The sequence below is a fragment of the Bos javanicus genome, chromosome 5 (genome assembly GCF_032452875.1).
Source record: "Bos javanicus breed banteng chromosome 5, ARS-OSU_banteng_1.0, whole genome shotgun sequence".
NCBI classification, from domain to species: domain Eukaryota; kingdom Metazoa; phylum Chordata; class Mammalia; order Artiodactyla; family Bovidae; genus Bos; species Bos javanicus.
The window spans coordinates 54,219,163-54,241,633 of record NC_083872.1 but is presented as its reverse complement, the minus strand read 5'-3'; the positions used below and the strand labels follow the sequence as shown (position 1 = coordinate 54,241,633).

Sequence of the window (22,471 nt, the reverse complement as noted above, 5' to 3'; positions counted from 1 at the left end):
TAGGAAGAGGAAACAAAAGCTGGAGCCCACAGAAAAGTTACCATCCAGTGGATTGAAGACAGTGGTAGCCAGGATTTAAACTTCAAAAGGAAGGGCTATGAAACTCTTAGGAAACTCATCATGAATTGCTTCTTCAACTATACACTTATGAGTGAATCAAATTGGTAATTTTACTTTTTGATTATAATTATTATTTCCCTACACATCCTTGTCATGTTTCTCTGCAAGCAAAGTATGCTTTGTCTTCCCTGACTCTGGATTTGTTTTCTCAATGAAATATAAACCAGTGATGTCCAAGAGTGAACAAACACATGTCCAAAATGTCTTTGCATGTTTTGACTTCATAGTCTTTACTTTCCAATCTGAGAACATGTCCCTGTAGTTTGGATCCCTACAAATAAGGAGTATGTTTGAAAGTCAGCTAGGGCCTCTCGGGTGGCTCAGTGATAAAAGATCTGCCTGCCAGTGAAGGAGATGCAAGATATTCCGGTTCAATACATGGGTCAGGAAGATCCCTTCAAGTAGGAAATGACAACCCACTCCAGTATTCTTGTCTGGAAAATTTCACGGACAAAGGAGCCCAGCAAGCTATAGTCCATGAGGTCACAAGGAGTCAGTCATGACTTAGTGACTGAGCACATGGATTGAAGGTCACCCAAAGCCACCAGAGACCACCAGAGTAATAGTTAATCCATACCTTCAAGTAGCATAAACAAGAAATAAGTAAATAAATGTCTGTATTTTTCATCCCTAAGATACTGTATTTGTCTGATAAAACCACAAAATCTAATGTCAAGTGTTTAATAAAACAAAATCTTAAGATGTGTGACATTGACTTTAGGGAAAGGCAGCAGGTGGTGACGGAGAAGGCAATGGCACCCCACTCCAGTCCTCTTGCCTGGAAAATCCCATGGATGGAGGAGCCTGGTAGGCTGCAGTCCAAGGGGTCACTAAGAGTCGGACACGACTGAGCAATTTCACTTTCACTTTCCACTTTCATGCATTGGAGAAGGGAATGGCAACCCACTCCAGTGTTCTTGTCTGTAGAACCCAGGGACGGGGGAGCCTAGTGGGCTTCTGTCTATGGGGTTGCTCAGAGTTAGACACGACTGAAGCGACTTAGCAGCAGCAGCAGCAGGTGGTGAGGACCCTTTTAGAAGAGACTAGAAAAATGACAACTTCAGTTAGGCAGTGGCGAAATATCTGGTATTTTGCCTATGCTACCTTTAAAGAAAATACACACAATGCAGTTGAAGTTCTGGGACAAGAGATATGGAGAAAAAACGTGGGTAGATTAGTTGGTTGTTATTACTCTGTTTAATAAGTACTAGATATTCAAGCTGATTTTAGAAAAGTCAGAGGAACCAGAGATCAAATTGCCAACATCCACTGGATCATTGAAAAAGCAAGAGAGTTCTAGAAAAACACCTATTTCTGCTTTATTGACTATGCCAAAACCTTTGATTGTGTGGATCACAATAAACTGTGGAAAATTCTGAAAGAGATGGGAATGCCAGACCACCTGACCTGCCTCTTGAGAAACCTGTCTGCAGGTCAGGAAGCAACAGTCAGAACTGGACATGGAACAACAGACTGGTTCCAGATAGGAAAAGGAGTACATCAAGGCTGTATATTGTCACCCTGCTTATTTAACTTCTATGCAGAGTACATCATGAGAAACGCTGAGCTGGAGGAAGCACAAGCTGGAATCAAGATTGCCGGAAGAAATATCAATAACCTCAGATATGCAGATGACACCACCCTTATGGCAGAAAGTAAAGAGGAACTAAAGAGCCTCTTGATGAAAGTGAAAGAGGAGAGTGAAAAAGTTGGCTTAAAGCTCAACATTCAGAAAACTAAGATCATGGCATCCGGTCCATCACTTCATGGCAAATAGATGGGGAAACAGTGGAACAGTGTCAGACTTTATTTTGGGGGGCTCCAAAATCACTGCAGATGGTGACTGCAGCCATGAAATTAAAAGACACTTACTCCTTGGAAGGAAAGTTATGACCAACCTAGATAGCATATTTCGAGAAGGCAATGGCACCTCACTCCAGTCCTCTTGCCTGGAAAATCCCATGGATGGAGGAGCCTGGTAGGCTGTAGTCCATGGGGTCGCTAAGAGTCGGACACGACTGAGCGACTTCCCTCTCACTTTTCACTTTCATGCATTGGAGAAGAAAATGGCAACCCACTCCAGTGTTCTTGCCTGGAGAATCCCAGGGACGGGGGAGCCTGGTGGGCTGCTGTCTATGGGGTCGCACAGAGTCGGACACGACTGAAGCAACTTAGCAGCAGCAGCAGCAGATAGCATATTAAAAAGCAGAGACATTACTTTGCCAACAAAAGTTGGTCTAGTCAAGGCTATGGTTTTTCCAGTGGTCATGTATGGATGTGAAGTTGGACTGTGAAGAAAGTTGAGCGCCAAAGAATTGATGCTTTTGAACTGTGGTATTGGAGAAGACTCTTGAGAGTCCCTTGGACTGCAAGGAGATCCAGCCAGTCCATCCTAAGGGAGATCAGTCCTGGGTGTTCATTGGAAGGACTGATGCTGAAGCTGAAACTCCAATACTTTGGCCACGTGATGTGAAGAGTTGACTCATTGGAAAAGACCCTGATGCTGGGAGGGATTGGGGGCAGGAGGAGAAGGGGATGACAGAGGATGAGATGGCTGGGTGGCATCACTGACTCGATGGACATGAGTTTGAGTGAACTCTGGGAGTTGGTGATGGACAGGGAGGCCTGGCGTTCTGCGATTCATTGGGTCGCAAAGAGTCAGACACGACTGAGCGACTGAACTGAACTGACTGATGCATCTCATGATAACTGCTTTTACACAGTTCTCAAAGTATAGTATTATAAATCAGAGGAATTGTTTGGTATGGGATATTCATTTCTAATTCATCATAAATAACTGCTTGTTCATATTATTTTTTCTAATTTCCCATTATAGAAACATCTGTGGTTCGTTTGACCCTTGTTATCAATTGTTAGCATTCTCAGAGTTCTTTTAACTATAGTACTAGTTTGCATTTACAATAAGTTGTGTTACTGACATTTTGTGGCCCATGCTCTATTGATATCTCTGCTGTCTAGTTGTTAAAGTAAATCTGTCAGTAGGATGTAAAAGGTGGCCCACTTTGAAGAATAAAATAACCTCCCAGGATTAGACTGCAATTTAAATTCAATTACATGTTGGAAAGGAAAAGATTTGATTCAGTTAAATTCCTATTATAAAACTGGGTGAGTTGTCACCAAAACATAAACACTGTACATTAATTTGACATTGCTGTATCCTCTGTATAAGACAGAGGGGACTAAGAGCAAAAAGACCAGTCCATTATTCTCTAAGGAACATATTAATTCCTGTAGGTGAAAACATAGTTCACTGTATAGGTAGGATGTGAAGAACAACTCATACTTTATTTATAGGCTATCAAAAAGAATTTATAGTGAAGGCAATAGTCTCTGAACATCTACTGCTTTAATTTGTGACTCAGTTTGCTAAATATATTCTTTCTGGACTATTTTGAAACATTAACTACTAGATTGTGTAGACTGTTCATAAAGGTTCATGAAATTGACACATCATGGTTTAGATTGAGGAAGTTAAAGAATTATTATTTATAAAGTATATAAAGGAACATTCTGATGTAACTGAATGAAAAAGGCCTTGAATATAACACTAGCATATAAGCATTGACCATCACTTTAATACATCACTTTGTTCTACACTTTCTTCTCCATAGATTAATCAACCCATACTGATTTCTAGAAGGGAAGGTGCAATTCTTGGGCTTCAGACATCCTACCACATAAATTTTTTGAAAAACACTTAAAGTAGCCAAATGTTTTCATCAAGCCCCCTTTTGTTAACAAGAATGTCATATTGTAGCCTATATACTAAAAAACATTATAGAAAGGACATGTAAATAAGCTGGAGTAACAGTGAATTTTCTAAAGACTTGGAAGGATAGTTGGCAGTTAGTATTCCAGAGAACAAATATTTGAATTCTGATGGAGAAGACAGACAAAAATATGTGCAAGGATTTAAAGATGTACGTTCACTAGAAATAAATAAAATAAATAGAAATAGAAATAAAACTGAAAGATTATATTTGGAAGCAGAAAGAGCAGCCTCCAAGTTGGTGTGTTAAAATGGAATCGATAACAAGGAGCCTAACAGAAGGATGCTAGTCATGGTATCACTGTGATCACTGACTGGACACTACACTTTGGAAAAATCACTTCGTACCTCTGATTCCTTATGCTCTTATCTGCAAAAATGATTAAAAGTACCACTTCCTCTTAGTTCATGGAATTATGATAACTAATTGAAGTTTTAGAAAAAAATTGAAAGTGCTAAAGCATTTCTTAAGCTCCTTGTTTTAAGTAAAACCCATGATAAACATGTGACATATATGTGAATTGCTAAGAAATCAAATTAGCCAATACTACAGCATGGCTTCAGTATATATACTATAGTATATATAGCCTAGTTACAGTAATCAACACTACTCTAAGAAAATTTATTGGAGTATAGTTGCCTGCCAATGTTGTGTTAGTTTCTACTGTACAGCTAATTGAATTTGCTCTATGTATACATATATCCCCCCGTTTTTTAATTTCTTTCCCATTTAGGGCACCATAGAGCACTGAGTAGAGTCTCCTGTGCTATACAGTAGGTTTGGTTAATTATCTATTCATGGCATAGCAACCAAGTATTCTTGCCTGGAAAATCCCATGGACAGAGCAGCCTGGTGGGCTACATTTTAAATGCTTAAAGAGCTGTACACGACTTAAGCAATTTAGCCTGCACACAGTGTTTATATGTCAACCCCAATCTCCTAATTCATCATCCCTTTGACCCCCTTAGTGTCCATACATTTTTTTTTCTATATCTGTGTCTATTTCTGCTTGGCAAATAGGTTCATCTATACCATTTTTCTAGATTCAACGTATATGCATTAATATACAATATATGTTTTTCTTTTTCTGACTTTACTTTTGAGAGTCTCTAGGTCCATCTACATCTCTACAAATGGCACAATTTCATTCCTTTTCATGGCTGAGTAATAACACTGCTTTTATAGAGATGAATAAGCTATAAGCTTCATGCCTACCTGAACGCAGCCTCCAAAATAGTTTCTTTCCTTCCTATATTAAGGATTGGTTTTTTTCTATTGTTTTTTTTAATCAGACACACAAATTTTGAAACACTGACTTCCATTTTTAAAACTAAAGATCAGTATGTGCACTGCATGATTTTATTTGCATAAATGTATGTAAAAATATGATAGTTTAATAGGTGTTGAGAAAGAGATATAAAATAGGTGAATATAGTTATAGCTATCGCAGAAGTTTCCCGGGTTATTGACTAACGTGTTGAAAAAACCCTGGGTATGGGTTTATCTTTCTGGAGTAAAATAGAACCGTCAGGTTAAAGCTCTGTGACAATTTTGTAGAAACGTTGGTAAGCATTTAAAATGTGGCCTTGTCATGTGCTCTTGTGCTGGCCCCTGTGTTGACCTTCATGAACCATGATGATAATTAAGCACAGATGGAGGGTCAGTGCCCATTTGTCAGGAATGCCTGAGGCTTTCCTCTGAGGCTTTGCCCTGAACTCCAGGCAACTCTCTCTGCCAGAGGAAACTGACGGAAATGTTTTTCCTCCAAATATAAGAAGGGTTTTCTTCATTTAATGGGCTGGTTACTTGTGGTAGGGTGGAGTTGCCACCCTTGAATTACTCAGCTTCAAACAAGTCACAGAGGCTCCTGAGCCTCCTGGTAGGTCCAGAGCAGAGGTAGCGGCTTCTCCCTGCTGTTATTCCAGACATAGAAGATCCACTGAGTCTGGAACTCTTCCATTCCTAGCCTAAGTTAAAACTAATTCCAACCTTATCCATTTCTCAGATTTTATTTGTGGCTCACCTTAATTCTAATCCCAATCCTCCTTTTCTCACTGACTCAGCAACTAGATAACAGACTTTCCTCATGCTCTCAAACCTCATTTAGCCTAATATTGATTCACTTTAATTCAACACTTTTCGGTAGGTGGCCCTGGATGCAAGGCAGGCAACTGATTATTTAATTGACAGAGTTGACTTTTTCTTAACTTTCATCTAGACAAAGGAATGTGTGACCCAAATAAAATAAACCTTCAGTATCAGATTTAAGTTGAAATAAAGACATTTGATATATTAGGGCAATTTATTAGCTTATTCATCAATCACCCAGATCTGATTAGGGCATTTGATTTTTAAACCACAAGATTTCTAAATACTTTTGGTTTCATTTTTCATAACTCAGTGTGTCTCATTGTAAGACGTGTATTATTGATTTGTTATTGTTTAGTCACTAAATCGTTTCCGACTCTTTGTGACCTCATGACTGTAGCCCACCAGGTTCCTCTGTCCATGGGATTTCCCAGGCAAGAATACTGGAGTGGATTGCCATATCCTTCTCCAATATTGATAGTATTTCTAATAATTATCTTTTAAATTTTCTATTTATTTTCATTGTCAGTGGATATTTTATTTAATTGAATTTTAGAGCAAATTATTTAAATGAGTATAGGGAGTTATTGGACAGCTAATGAATACCAATAAATTTCCTTCTCAAATGGTAGATGTGTAGTTTACCATTACTTAGAAAAACACCGGATCTTCATTTCATACTTTTAATTTTTTTCTCTTGCACCCATTTCATCAGTTTGTTCATATCTAAGTAATTGGCAATAAACTGACAAATATATATGCACAAATATATTTATGTATGTATATTCAGTTTTGTTAATTATTAAAACAAGGTCACAATTTACTGGATGAATTAAAGGTAGTGACTCTAGTGAGATTTGTGAAACTCAATTTTACATGTAACCTGTGTTTTTCCATTTCTTTAGAAAATCCAGAGTCTGCACTACCCTCTCTTCCTTTGTATTGCCTTCAAATACCACACTTCAAGCAATAGTAATGAGGTTTAACAGTATCACTCATAATCCAAAGAAGTCTATTCAAGTGAACATCTGTGGACTGTGTTTTTCTCTACTCTGTTTTTTCCTTGATTATGCCCACAAATAAAAGGAATAAGACACAGTAGCCATAAGTTGTATAAAATATAGAAATGTGCACAGAAAAGTAACCTGAGCCTAATGAATGTGTATGAATTTGGTCTGAACTATTGGTCAACGCAAGACTTGTTAATAATAAATAGGTAATAATCTTGAAAGTGGAATTTTTTTAAGCCTTCATTGATTTTGGTCTAATTTGCAATTATTCAGCTCAGAGACCCTAAGATGTCAATTTAAGTAGAAGAAACAAAACAGGTTGGAGATAAGGAAGTGAAGAAGTATCTGAGTAGTGACTTGCAATGAGGTAGATGTGATTATAATTAAAGTCAAGTAAAATATGCTGGAGAAAGAGTAGAAAAGATAATATCCTGTGATAAACTGGTGAGCTATGAAAAAATAACAATACAGAAATCAGAGTACTGAGGAAAAAAATAACTGCACCATATAATGCTTTTTAAAAAGGCCTTTTCACTTTTCTGTGAGCATAGATTTCAATGGAAATCCTAACATCAATCTTGCTCCTTAGTAAATTTCAATATTAATAATAATAACATCATTTGCATATTAGTATATTTAAATATTTATATTGATATAATGATTTTAAAATAATGGACTTAAGAAGAAATGTTATTTATGATTTGTTAAATGACTGAAAAATAAATCATCCTGTTGTATTTCTGTGTTTACTCTAGCTTATAGATGTGATAAATGCTACAATAGTTTAAAATCATGAATTGATAATGAAAGATGTTTTAGATTCCTTTATGCAAGCAGGAAAATAGCAGAATGAGTACTTTGAACCTCATGATAGTTTATACACTCTGATAATATAACAAAAAGTAGTTTACCACATACAAATGCCCTTTGATAGTTCTTTAGTATTCTTCTAGAATTATTTGCTTTCCAAGCATTAAGAAATTTGATTAATAATAGAATGAAAAAATTCAATAATATATAAATTTAGATTATTTAGACAATTTTCAAAGACTGAGTGCTATTTTCATCTGATTTAACCACCACTTACAATCTGTCTCTTTCCTTTTCTGTCTTACTTAATATTATAGTTTTTATAAGGTGCTATTTCCAGTGCTCATATGCCATCAATCCATCATGTTGGATTAACTGATGACTAAAGAGAAATGAAATTAAATAGCTAGATAGACAAATTTTTATTGTTTCCAAGAAACCAAAGATGATCACAAAAGTAGACTGTAAACATTCTGAAAACATACAAATCTTTTCAAAACCATTCTTTGACAAGATATATTTTCTATCAATTTAAACAATTAGCATATGTGGAATATTAATAAACTTACAGAAGTGTCCCTGCTAGGATGTGTCCATTTTTCAATAGAATCTACATTCTGTGCATTATTTGTGGTGAAAGTTTTTCTTTTTTTTTTTAATCTAAATTTACTTATTTTAATTGGAGACTAATTACTTTACAATATGGTATTTATTCTGCCACATATCAACATGAATCTGCCACAGGTGTACACGTGTTCCCCATCCTGAACCTCCCTCCCACCTCACTTCCCGTACCATCCCTCTGGGTCATCCTAGTGCACCAGCCCCAAGGATCCTATATCGAACCTGGACTGGTGATTCGTTTCTTATATTATATTATACATGTTTCCATGCCATTCCCCCAAATCATCCCACCCTCTCCCTCTCCCACAGGGTCCAAAAGACTGTTCTATACATCTGTGTCTCTTTTGCTGTCTTGCATACAGGGTTATCATTACCATCTTTCTAAATTCCATATATTTGTGTTAGTATACTGTATTGGTGTTTTTCTTTCTGGCTTACTTCACTCTGTATAATAGGCTCCAGTTTCATCCACCTCATTAGAACTGATTCAAATGTATTCTTTTTAATGGCTGAGTAATACTCCATTGTGTATATGTACCATAGCTTTCTTATCCATTCATCTGCTGATGGATATCTAGGTTGCTTCCATGTCCTGGCTATTATAAACAGTGCTTTCATTTGACCTTAATGCTGTAGTTTTCCTGACATTTCAGGTAGGTTTCTAACATACAAATGTATCCACGGAGAGAACTTTTCCAGTTGTTTTCTTAAAGTCTTGGAACATTAGATGTCTTTGACTATTTTGATCCATAAGAATATTTTAGATAAGCACAGATGACATAATAAAAAATACTTAGGTTTATTTTATGCTTGTTTCCTCTTCTAAATACATTAAACAAGAGTCTTATTTCTAATTTTATTTATGTAATTTTAAGAGTCAGCAGTGATTAGTGAAATCCAGTCCCTGACATTATTGTTTCACTTGGGTTTAATTTCTGATATTTCCTGAGCTTTAGTCTTATTTAAAAGATAGGGACAATATCTTATAGGCTTTTGTGGAAATTTAGCTGAGTAAATAAATACTTGATAAGCACTTAGCATAAGTACTCAATATTTGAGTCAGAGATCCCTTTATTCATTTTTGTATACTTATGACTGAAGTTATAGATTAATTAGATTATACTACATTTAAATCAGTAAATTCATCAGAAATATATGAATATAGGAAAACAATAAAAATAGATGCAAAATTATTAATAATATTGTGTTAGGATAGTGTGATTATGTAGTTTCTTTATTTTCTTGGTTTTTAAATAGTATTCTATTACAGGGATCAGCAAACTATAGGCTTAGTCTAATTTATAAACAAAAGTTTATTGGAATATCCACACTCATTTTTTTTTAGTATTGTCTGTGGCTGACTTTGCACTAAAACTATTAAGATATGAGTAGTTATGAGAGAGACCATACAGCCTGTAGAACCTTAAATATTTATTATCTAGTCCATTATAGGAAATGTTAGCTGACTTCTGCTTTATAACTATCAATGTTATAAAGAAAATAAAATGTAATTGTTGATCTAATTGAAAAATAGAGTAGAATCTTCACTACAATTATCCAAAAGGAGAAATATCAGAAGGTGATAGGAAATGCCAGTAGATATGTCTAAAGCTCATGCAAGAATCATTCCATTCTTTGGTTCAGCATCAAACTGGAAGGGAAATCCAGAGCTATTAAGTATCAGTTAATGAGATCAGGATGAACATATGGTGATTAAGTACTTAAAATCCTAGTCAAAGCAATTAGGTAAGAAAAAAAAAAATCAAAGACATCAAATTTGAATAGAAGCAGTAAAAAATTATCTGTTTCCAGATGACTTGACCTTATAGAAACCCTATACTCCATCAAAAAAAAAACAAAAAACTGTTAGAACTATCAACAAATTTGTAAAGTTGTAGGATACAAAAATCAGTACACAAAAATCAATTGTTTCTATGCACTAATAATGAATTATTGGAGAGAGGAATAATACATTATTGTAAGAAAAAAAAGTTCATTTACAATAGAATAGCACCAGAAAGAATAAAATTCTTAAAAATACATGTAACCAAGGAAGTAAAAGATGTATACATTGAAAAGTATAACATTGATGAAAGAAATTAAAGAAGACAAATGGGAAGCTACTCCTTGTTCATTGATTAGAAATATTAATATTGTTAAAATGTTCATATAACCCAAAGCAATCTACAGGTTCAATGCAGTCCTTATCAAAATTTCAATGCCATTTTTGTTGAAATAGAACAATCAATCCTAAATTTTGTATGGAACCACAAAAGAACCTGAGCAATCTTTAAAAAGATCAGGAGGTATCACACTTCCTGATTTATATTACCTGATTTCTAATTCTATAGAAATAGATTTATATTTCTAATTCTATTACCTGATTTCTAAGTCTATTATTTCTAATTCTTAGTCATAGAATTAGACAATACCACATTGTGGTATTGTCTAAAAACAGACATATACATCAGGAAAACAGAATAGAGAGCCCAGAAATAAATGCATGTATTCGTCAATTAGTTTTTGACAAAGATGCCAAGAATATACAATGGGGAAAAGATAGTGTCTTAAATGGGTGCTGGGAAAACTGGATATTCACATGCAAAAGAGTAACACTGCACCCCCATTTTACACTATTAATAAAAATCAACTCAATATGGATGAAAGGCTTGAACATGACCTGAAACCATAAAATTCCTAGAAGAAATATAGTAGGGGTAAGCTCCTTGACATTGTCTTTGTGATGATTTTTGGGGGGATTCAACATCAAAAAGGCAACAAAAGCAAAAGCAAACAATTGAGACTATTAAACTAAAACTAAACTAAAAAGTTTCTTCACAAAAAAGAAAACTGTCAACAAAATGAAAAGGCAGCCTATGAAATCGGTGAAAATACTTGTAAGTCACATATCCAATAAGAGGTTAATATCTACAACATACAAGGAACTCATGCAACTCAATAGCAAAGAACACAAATAATCCAATTTTAAAATGGGCGGAGGACCTCAATAGGTATTTTTCTAAGGGAGACATAAAAGGCCAACAGGTACATGAAAAGGTGCTTAATATCACTAATCATTAAGGAAATGAAAATCAAACCACAGTGAGATTTTACCTCATACTTATTAGAATGGCTATTATCAAAAAAACAAGCGATACTGGAAATTATTTGGAACAAATACTGGCAAGAATGTGGAGAAAATGGAAAACTTTTATGCTCTTGTTTGGAGTGTAAACTGTTTTCAGCCTCTATGGAAAAAAGTATAGAGGTTCTTCAAAAAATTAAATGTAGAACTACTACCATATGATTGGGCAGTTCTACTTCTGGATATATATGCAAAGGAAGTTCAGTACAGTCACTCGGTCATGTCCGACTTTTTGCAAGCCAATGGACTACAGCACGCCAGGATTCCCTGTCCATCATCAACTCCCAGAACCTACTCAAACTCATGTCCATTGCATCGGTGATGCCATCCAACCATCTCATCCTCTGTCATCCCCTTCTCCTCCTGCCTTCAGTCTTTCCCAGCATCAGGGTCTTTTCAAATGAGTTGGTTCTTTGCATCAGGTGGCCAAAGTATTGGAGTTTCAGCTTCAGCATCAGTCCTTCCAATGAATATTCAGGACTGATTTCCTTTATGATTGGCTGGTTGGGTCTCCTTGCAGTCCAAGGGACTCTCAAGAGTCTTCTCCAACCCCACAGTTCAAAAGCATCAATTCATCAGCATTCAGTTCTCTTTATAGTCCAACTCTCACATCCGTACAATACTACTGGGAAAACCATAGCTTGGACTATATGGATATTTGTTGGTAAAGTAATGTTTCTGTTTTTAATATGCTGTCTAGGTTGGTCATAGCTTTTCTTCCAAGGAGCAAGCGTCTTTTAATTTCATGGTTGTAGTCACCATCTGCAGTGATTTTGGAGCCAAAAAAAATAGTCTCTCACTGTTTTCATTGGTTCCCCATCTATTTGCCATGATTGATGGAACTGGATGCCACGATCTTAGTTTTCTGAATGTTGAGTTTCAAGCCAATATTTTTCACTCTCCTCTTTCACTTTCATTAAGAGTCTCTTTCGTTTCTCTTTGCTTTCTGCCATAAGGGTGGTGTCATCTGTGTATGTGAGGTTCTTGATATTTCTCCCGGCAATCTTGATTCCAGCTTGTGCTTCATCTAGCCTGGCATTTCACATGATGTACTTTGCATATAAATTAAATAAGCAGGGTGACAATATACAGCCTTGACGTACTCCTTTCCTGATTTGGAACCAGCCTATTGTTCCATGTCTAGTTCTAACTGTTGCTTCTTCACCTGATTACAGATTTCTCAGGAGGAAGCTAAGAAGGTCTGATATTCCCATCTCTTTAAGAATTTTCCAGTTTGTTGTCAACAGAAAATTGGTTTAGAATTGGGAACACGTGTACACCCGTGGCAGATTCATGTTGATGTATGGCAAAACCAATACAATATTGTAAAGTAATTAGCCTCTAATTAAAATAAATAAATTTATTTTTTTTTTAAAAAGAAAATTGGATCAAAGACTTACTGAACATGGCCCCACCCATCAGAACAAGACCCTGTTTCCCTCTCAGTCAGTCTCTCCCATCAGGAAGCTTCTATAAGCCTCTTATCCTTATCCATCAGAGGGCAGACAGAATGAAAACCACAGTCACAGAAAACTAACTGAACTCTTCACATGGACCACATCCTTGCCTAGCTCAATGAAACTATGAGCCATGCCATGTAGGACCACCCATGATGGATGGGTCATGCAGAGAGTTCTGACAAAACTGGAGAAGGAAATGGCAAACCACTTCATTATTCTTGCCTTGAGAACCCCATGAAGAGTATGAAAAGGCAAAAAGGTATGACAATGAAAGATGAACTCCACAGGTCTATAGGTGCCCAATATACTACTGGAGAAGAGTGGAGAAATAACTCCAGAAAGAATGAAAAGATGGAGCCAAAGCAAAACCAACACCCAGTTGGGGATGTGATGAGTGATGGAGGTAAAGTCCAATGCTATAAAGAGCAGTATTGCATAGGAACTTGGAGTGTTAGGTCCATGAATCAAGGGAAATTGGAAGTGGTCAAACAGGAGATGGTAAGAGTGAACATCAACATTTTAGGAATCAATGAACTAAAATGAAATGGAATGAGTGAATTTCTCAGATGACCATTATATCTACTACTGTGGGCAAAAACCCCTTAGAAGAAATGGAATAGCCCTCATAGTCAACAAAAGAGTCTGAAATGCAGTTCTTGGATACAATCTCAAAAATGACAGAATGATCTCTGTTCATTTCCAAGGCAAACCATTCAATATCACAGTAATTCAAGTCTATGCCCTGACCAGTAATGCTGAAGAAGCTGAAGTTGAACAGTTCTATGAAGACCTATAAGACCTTCAGAACTAACACCCAAAAGATGTCCTTTTCATTCTAGGGGACTTGAATGCAAAAGTAGGAAGTCAAGAAATACCTGGAGTAACAGGCAAATTTGGCCTTGGAATAAAAAACGAAGCAGATCAAAAGCTAACAGAATTTTGTGAAGAGACCATGCTGGTCATAGCAAACACCCTCTTCTAACAACACAAGAGAAGACTTTACATGTGGACATCACCAGATGGTCTATAGTGAAATCAGATTGATTATATTCTTTGCAGCCAAAGATGGAAAAGCTCTATACAGTTAGCAAAAACAAAACTGGGAGCTGACTGTGGCTCAGATCATGAACTCCTTATTGCCAAATTAAGACTGAAATTGAAGAAAGTAGGGAAAATCACTAGACCTTTCAGGTATGACCTAAATCAAATCCCTTACGATTATACAATGGAAATGACAAATAGATTCAAGGGATTAGATCTGACAGACAGAGTGCCTGAAGAACTATGGACAGAGATTCATGACAATATACAGGAGGCAGTGATCAAGACCATCCCCAAGGGGGAAAAAAAAAGAAATACAAAGGAAAGGCAATCATTATCTTAAAGAGATATCTGTATTTCCATGTTCACTGCAGCATTACTTACAATAGCCAAGATATGGAAACAAGCTGTGTGTCCACTGACAGATGAATGGATAAACAAAATGTGTACACAAACGGGACTTCCCTGGTGGTCCAGTGGTTGGGACTTCACCTTCCAGTGCAGGGCATGAAGGTTCAATTCTTGGTCAGGGAGCTAGATCCACAGGCCTCGTGGCCAAAAACTAAAACAGAAACAGAAACAGTATTCTAGCAAATTCAATTAAGACTTTGAAAATGGTTCCCATCAAAATGTATATATACACACACACACACACTTACAATCACTAATACACACAATGAAATATTATTCAGCTTTAAAAAATAATGAAATCTTGCCATTTGGAACAACATGGATAACCCTGCAGAGCATTATGCTAAGTGAAATAAGCCAGATGGAGAAAGATGAATTCTGCATCATGACATTTAGATGTGGAATTAAAAAAAAAAATCATACTTGTAGAAACAAAGAGTAGATGCTAGTTGCCAGAGGCTGGGGGATGTAGAAATGTGGAAAGGACGGTGAAAAGGTATAAACTTTTAGTAATTATATGAATAAGTTCTTAGGATCTAATGTATAATAAGGTGACTACAGTTGATAAAATTGTGTTGTATAATTGAAATTTGCTACCTTAGTAGAACATAAAGTGTTCACACCAAAAAACGTAAATATGTGAGGTGACAGTTGTATTGATTAATTCAATTGTGGGAATCCTTTCATAATGTATATTAAATCATCTTGCACATTTTAGATATATTTTACCTTTGTCACTTATAACTCAATAGAGCTGAAAAAAATCAAAAAAAGAGGTTATTATAGTTTAATGTCTGAGAACTTCCTTGCAGATATGCCTGACTCACAAAATGTAAAATAAGTCTTTTAATCTGTAGCCTGTTATCTGTTAATTGCAGATTATACCAATTTCTCTCCATATTTGAAATGCCGTAAAATATTATGTTAAAAAAATCTTAAGTATATTTGCAAAAATTAACATTAAAAAAAAAAGAGTAAAAGTGATAGTTTTCCACCCTTTTACTTCCATTCTACTACTCATCATTGTAGTATTTATTCTAGGGAAGCAGTGCTCTACCTATTTTAAGTTTCATTTTTATCACTTTGCCTGTATGTGTTTCTGAAGGTAAAGGCCTTGGATAGAATTATGGACAAATTAGAAGACTTTAAAGAATATTTTCACAAAATGTGGAAGGTGATATAGAAGATCATTGAAAATATCTTAGATATAATTTGACATCAGACAAAAATTAAACCTCTGTTTCTCTTCGTAGATACTGTTTTAGGTTTTTTTTTTTTTTTGGTAGTTTTCCTGGATTAGTGGCAGATTTAGCTTTTATTTGCATATTTTTGAAATTATCTTACCAACGGACAAGTGTTTACTTTTTCCTCTATATTTCAACTGAAAAATATTTGCAAATGGAATGAGAGTAGTAAAAAGAAGATGCTGAGAAGTATTGGCAATTACAGCTAAAAGCCAAGTAAGCAACATCATTCTACAAAGAATATTGATGCTAGGGAACCAAGGTTTTTTAAATTTAATTTCAGTTGTATTAAGCTATATGTGATCATTCCTTCCACAAGAGAGTGGGTACTCTATACCATAAAGCTAGCAGTTAAGTGTTCCTGTTGTTTAGTCGCTCAGTTTGCGATCCTATGGACTGTAGCCCCCCAGGCTCCTCTGTCCATGGGATTCTCCAGGCAAGAATACTGGAGTGGGTTGCCATTCCCTTCTCTTTAAGGGTTCCTAGGCATATCCAAAAAGGAAGTCCCTTCCTTTGAATAAAAATAACATACAATCTGTTTGATTGGGAGCATTTCACTGCTATGAAGACTTCATAAAATGATAGGTAGTACCAGCTTTGGAAGTGCATTAAAATTAATTTACTAGAACATACAATTTCTAATCTTATAATATGCCTACTATTTAATTCTCTAAAATTCATCAAATGTAATATACGATCCTTTTAACCTTGGTATATATAATCCTAAAAGTTTGGATTAAGAAATCATTCTAAGGGATGACAGCTCCATTTATCTTAGAAATCAGAGTGAGATAGCGGTTGTTTCTTTGTTGGTACTTTAGTATAGATCTGAACTTAACTTTCTCTTTGAGTGCTTTTTGTTTCCGTGAACAAAATGCTTTCAGTTTTTAGCTCATAACAGAGTTACATACCTCACTCTAATTTTTTGGTAAATTTGCTGATAACTTTCTGAATAGCAGAGTATTAAAAAATATTTATGAAAATTATACAGTTGTAGTTAATGTAATAAAAATATAATATTATTTTGGTAACTCAAAAGTGACATGAAAATGCAAGTATGGCCTAAACTATTATTTCATTTTTTTAAACACAGGTTACTTGAATTTCAAATAGAGAAGCAGAAATGCCACCACCAGGAGGCACCCCACCACCACATCCACCTCCTGATGGAGGATGGGGCTGGGTAGTGGTTGGAGCAGCTTTTATCTCCATTGGATTTTCATATGCGTTTCCCAAAGCTGTCACAGTATTCTTCAAAGAAATCCAGCTCCTATTCAACACTACCTACAGTGAAATAGCATGGATATCATCCACAATGCTGGCTGTTATGTATGCAGGAGGTAAGCTTCTTTGGACTAAATTGATTTCTGGTTTAAGAAAACAATTGCTCCATGCCACAGTATTTTACATGTAGTATCTTGGTACAGTAAAATCCTGTTTTCATATTACCCTCACTTAAAACCAAGAAGGATAATTAGGGCTGAATTTTTAGTGATTTTTAGTGATTCAGCATATTGAACTATTCACTTCATTCTGAGTCTTACTAGAGTATTTATTTGAATGAGCATGGCTTTGCACAAACTAAGGTTTACTAAATTATGGAATTTTTAACGGTGGCAAATTTCCATTTAATTTGGAATAGAGGCTATACTATAATGTTAGTATCATTTCATAACATTCCTGCAATTGGTAGACATGCTTTTTTATGAATGGGAAAGAAACTCAAGTTGCTGACAACCTATTTTCTAAGCCTAGGAAGTAATTCACTTTAAGCTGCAAAAATGGAGTGTTATCATGTACATTCTGGATCCATTCAAGTTTGTGTGAATAAAATCATTCCTTACCTCTGTAGCTTGTTAAATTTGTATTTATTTAATATAAATTAAATATTAAATATCTGTGTAGCTTACTTAAGTATTTTAACATTTAAATGGTTGCTTGACAGTTTTCTTGTTACATTCCATGTTCAAGTGAGGGTGTGATTCATGAGGGATAGTGAATAAATTGGTACCATAGTAGTGTATTGGCCAAAAAGTTCATTTGATTTTTTTTTTCTGTAATGTGGCTCTAGTAGTACGTAGTTGTCTTTAAATTCACTTGAAACAATTTTGTTGAATTGTATTATGACAGATGTCATAGTGTGCATTAAAAAAAAGCATATTAAAGTTGGTGCATTTTTGTGTAGCTATTTTAATATTGAAGATGGAAGAAAACATTTTTGGCATATTATGCTTTATTATTTCAAGAAAGGTAAAAATGCAACTGAAACACAAAAAGATTTGCATAATGTATGGAGAAGGTGGTGTGACTGATCAAAAGTGTCAAAAGTGATTTACAAAGTTTCATTCTGGAGTTTTCTCTCTGGACAATGTTGTACCATTGGGTAGATCAGTTGAAGTTTATAGTGATCAAATCAGGACATTTATTGAGAATAATCATGTAATACCATGTGGGAGGAAGCTGACATACTCAAAGTATCCAAATCAAGCTTTGAAAAGCATTTGCACCAGCTTGGGTATGTCATTCACTTTGATGTTTGAGTTCCTCCGTAAATTAAGCAGTAATAAAACCTTCTTGGCTATATTTCCACATTATATTTCATTAAATATAATGAAATGTTTTTACAACAAATTGTGATGATGAAAACTGGATACTATACTATAATGTGGAATAGAAGAGATCGTGGGGCAAGTGAAATGAACTATCACAAATCACACCAAAGTCCAGTCTTCATCCAAAGGAAGTGATGTGTGTATGGTGGGATTAGATGGGAGTCCTCTATTATGAGCTCCTTCCTGAAAACCAAACAATTCATTCCAACAAGTACTGCTCCCAGTTAGAACAACTGAAAGCAGCACCTGAGGAAAAGCCTCAGAAGGAGTAAACAGAAAGTACGTAACTTCCCATCAGAATAATCCAAGACCACACATTTCTTTGATGACCAGGCAAAGACTGTTACAGTGTGGCTTGAAAGTTCTGATTCATCCATCATATTCACCAGGCATTGCAGCTTCAGATTTCCATTTATTTTGATCTTTTTAAAACTCTCTTAATGGAAAAAATTTCAATTCCTTGCAAGACTGTAAAAGGCACCTAGAACAGTTCTCTACTCAAAAAAAGACAAAAAAGATTGGGAAGATCAAATTATGAAGTTGCCTGGAAAATGGCAGAAGGCAGTGAAACAAAATGTGACTGCATTGTTCAATAAAATTCTTGGTGAAAATGAAAAATGTGTCTTCTATTTTTATTTTAACACTGAAGGAACTTTTTAGCCAACCCAATACTGCTGACTATTAAAAACTACTGGATTATTAGTGCATTTTTGTGTCACCTATCAGCTTTAAGTCAATCCCAACATCAGACAAGATTGTCTACAGATTTTTTAATCATTACTTAAAATATTTAGATTTTAGGATTTTCATTTTTCAACTGGATATTTGACTTTAAGGTACAGATAGAGACTCAGAATATAAGCACTTAGAAGTGTGTGTTAGTTGCTTAGCCATGTATGACTTTTTGTGACCCCATGGACTGTAGCCTGCCAGAGTCCTCTGCCCATGGAATTTTCCAGTCTAGAATTCTTGAATGGGTAACCATTCCCTTCTCCAGGGAATCTTCCCGACCCAGGGGTTGAACACGGGTCTCTGGAATTGCAGGCAGATTCTTTACCATCTGAGCCACCAGGGAAGCCCAAACACTTAAAGAAATTATACAAATCATCTTTCAATGTCTTACTTTATAGGTGAGGATAATATGGTTCATAGTGATTGTGATATAAGATTAGGAATAATATCAAAAACATATTCACATTTATTTTCAGCTCAGGCCTCTCTAAATGCTTAGTGTCTCATGACTTAATCCTCTTAACATTCTGTAAAATAAGAATTACTGCTCTCCATTCTATAGCCACAGAAATAGATAAAATACTTTTCCTAGTTCAAGCAGCTCATTAGGGACATAAATTGAGACCCCCCAACACATGTAATCACTATGCTCTTCTGCCATTCTCTTCCCTCTGTAAAATGGCAGGGCTATATCTGTCCAAGGCCTTCCACAAACCTGATTCAGGTGCTGCCCCACCAAAGTTGTTGCTTTAGTGACATAATAATGATTCTTTTTGCTGTTTTTGTTCAGTCGCTCAGTTGTGTCCAATTCCTTGCAACCCCATGGACTGCAGCATGCCTGGCTTCCCTGTCCTTCACCATCTCCTGGAGCTTGCTCAAACTCATGTCCATTGAGTCAGTGATGCCATCCAACCATCAAATCCTCTGTCATCCCCTTCTCCTCCTGCTTTCAATCTTTCCCAGCATCAGGGACTTTTCCAGTGAGTTGGCTCTTCACATCAGATGACCCAAGTACTGGAGTATTGAATTATTCTTCAGGATATAGTCTTTTTTTTTTGTACTACCAAGGTAAAAATTTGATCCCCCAATAATCCTTTGTGTGTGTGTGTGTGTGTGTGCGCATGCACGTGCATTGGTGGGTATTTTCTATTTTCCATAAGTCAGTGATTTTACATTAATCCAATATATGTCACTATTACCCTTTTGGTTGCGTTAAATTGATGCATTTCTGTTCCAGTACCAAAAGATATCTTTAAAATGCTATTTGGGTATGTCAATGGACAATTCTGCTTTTAAAACACTTTAAGATTCTCTGTTGGATAGTTGCTTTAAGGGTTGTCCTGTGTTGTCTCTGATGACTGTAGAAACAGTAGATACTGTGCCCTCAGTCTAGTTCATCCATCCCATGGGTCAGGTGTTCCTTAATAATGTTTTGCTAAAGCAACATTGATAACTGTTTTGTCCTGAGTTCTAAAACATGCTAATGTTAAGATATGTAGTTTCCTGCTTCTTAAATACAACTGAAATGGATTCCTCTAGTGAATTTGTGTAAGTTTACTTAAATTTGGACTTTGGGTTCCATACATTCATAATTTTCAGTTGAGTTGATCATTGACTAACTTACAAGCAACACAAAAATGTATGTAACCTTTTTGAAAGTGAAAGGTGCTCAGTTGTGTCTGACTCTTTGTAACCCCATGGACTGTACAATCCATGGAATTCTCCAGGCCAGAACACTGGAGTGGGTAGCTGTTCCCTTTTCCAGGGTGTCTTTCCAATCCAGGGATTGAACCCAGGTTTCCCAGATTGCAGGTGGATTCTTTACCTGCTAAGCCACAAGGCAAGTCCAAGAATACTGGAGTGGGTAGCTTATCCCTTCTCCAGGGGATCTTCCCAACTCAGGAATCAAACCAGGGTCTCATGCATGCAGGTGAATTCTTTACTAGCTGAGCTATCAGGGAAGCCCAAAGCCTTTGTAGTCTTCCCTTAATGAACTCCATCCAGATAGACAGAGAATTAACAGAGAGCATGGAAGGTCATATGGATATTTTAAGGGCCAGGCCTAGAAGGGTTAAAAGACATTTCTGCACACCTTCCCTTGGTCAGAACTTTTATACTGCCCTACCTAAAGGCTTCCCAGGTGGTGCTAGTGGTAAAGAACCTGTTTGTCATTGCAAGAGACATAAGAGATGTGGGTTTGATCCCTGCATTGGGAAGATCCCCTGGAGATGGGCATGACAATCCAGTTCAGTATTCTTGGCTGGAGAATCCCATGGACAGGAGTCTGGCAGGCTACAGTGCATAAGGTCATAAAGAGTTGGACACTACTGAAGGGACTTAGCATGCATGCAGACCTAGAGGCAAGGAAGGGTTTCTGGAAATTCAGGGTTTCTAGAGGAAGAAACAAAATAGGATAACATAGAGCAAGTCTCAGACAGAGCTTGATGTCCCAATAATCATTCTCTATCCAGTGAAAACAGGATGTATTTATAGACTTAACCATGATCATATGACAGCCTTCCATTCCCTGGCTGGCTCTGAAAGAATGCTCAGAATGAAGAACAGTCCAATTACTTTTCTCAAACCAATAAATCTCAGCATCAAATTATAAATAAGTAAATAATATAAATGGGGCTTCTCAGGTGGTGCTGGTGGTAAATTTGAAGACCATAAGGCAAAAGGCATATAGTTTACTATTAAGAACAATGAGTCTCTATACCAAGTAACTGAAATATTGTGTTCAACATAATGCTAATTGCTTTAGCCTAGAGAACATCTAAGATCTGACACTCATTAGGGCTTAGCACTCAACCTATTAATCACCATGGTGGGGTCACAGGGTAAGATGGAGTGTGTTCAGAAGCTTGGCCTATGATGTCTGGGCTGGAGTCTCTTGTAGCAATTAGTTGGCATCTGGGCCTTGGTAGCAAGGTATTATCTTCCCTTCTGATGTCTGAATTAAAAATGAAACTAATAAAAGGAATGCAGGAAGGATGGCAAAGAATACAAATTATGTTTATCCCTTACTTCATCCTTAGAATAATAGCATTAAATTACAGCAACCCATCTGGCCAGCCATATGGTCTCCTGGAGTTCTAACGAATTTTAGCAAGTAGGTCAAGCAGAGTGGTCACCCCATTAATAAAGCACTAATTAGAAGTAGAAAACATATTACAATTTAAACTTTCCACATTGTTTAGACAGATATAAGGATTTATTTTACAAACAGTAATTATGTAGGATTATCTTTTAGTGCAATGTGTGTCTGTGTTACTATATCAAAAGATAATGTGAACACAGTTAGCTACACAATTGTAGAACACAGATTTGGGGCTGCCAGTCTCTGTGAGAACCTCATGTTATTTTTCTGGTATATCTGTTAT

General features: G+C 36.1%; 1 protein-coding gene across 11 annotated transcripts in view; it reads left to right on the top strand.

Annotated features, from left to right (window-relative positions):
- SLC16A7 (solute carrier family 16 member 7) overlaps window positions 1–22,471 on the top strand; it is a 204,432-nt gene that overhangs the window by 120,220 nt on the left and 61,741 nt on the right. For all 11 annotated transcript variants that reach the window (XM_061416633.1, XM_061416637.1, XM_061416642.1 and 8 more), the window contains one exon: window positions 16,838–17,084. In XM_061416633.1, the coding sequence (XP_061272617.1) occupies window positions 16,868–17,084 (217 nt within the window). In that variant the 5' untranslated portion in view covers window positions 16,838–16,867. The remainder of the gene's footprint in view (window positions 1–16,837; window positions 17,085–22,471) is intronic.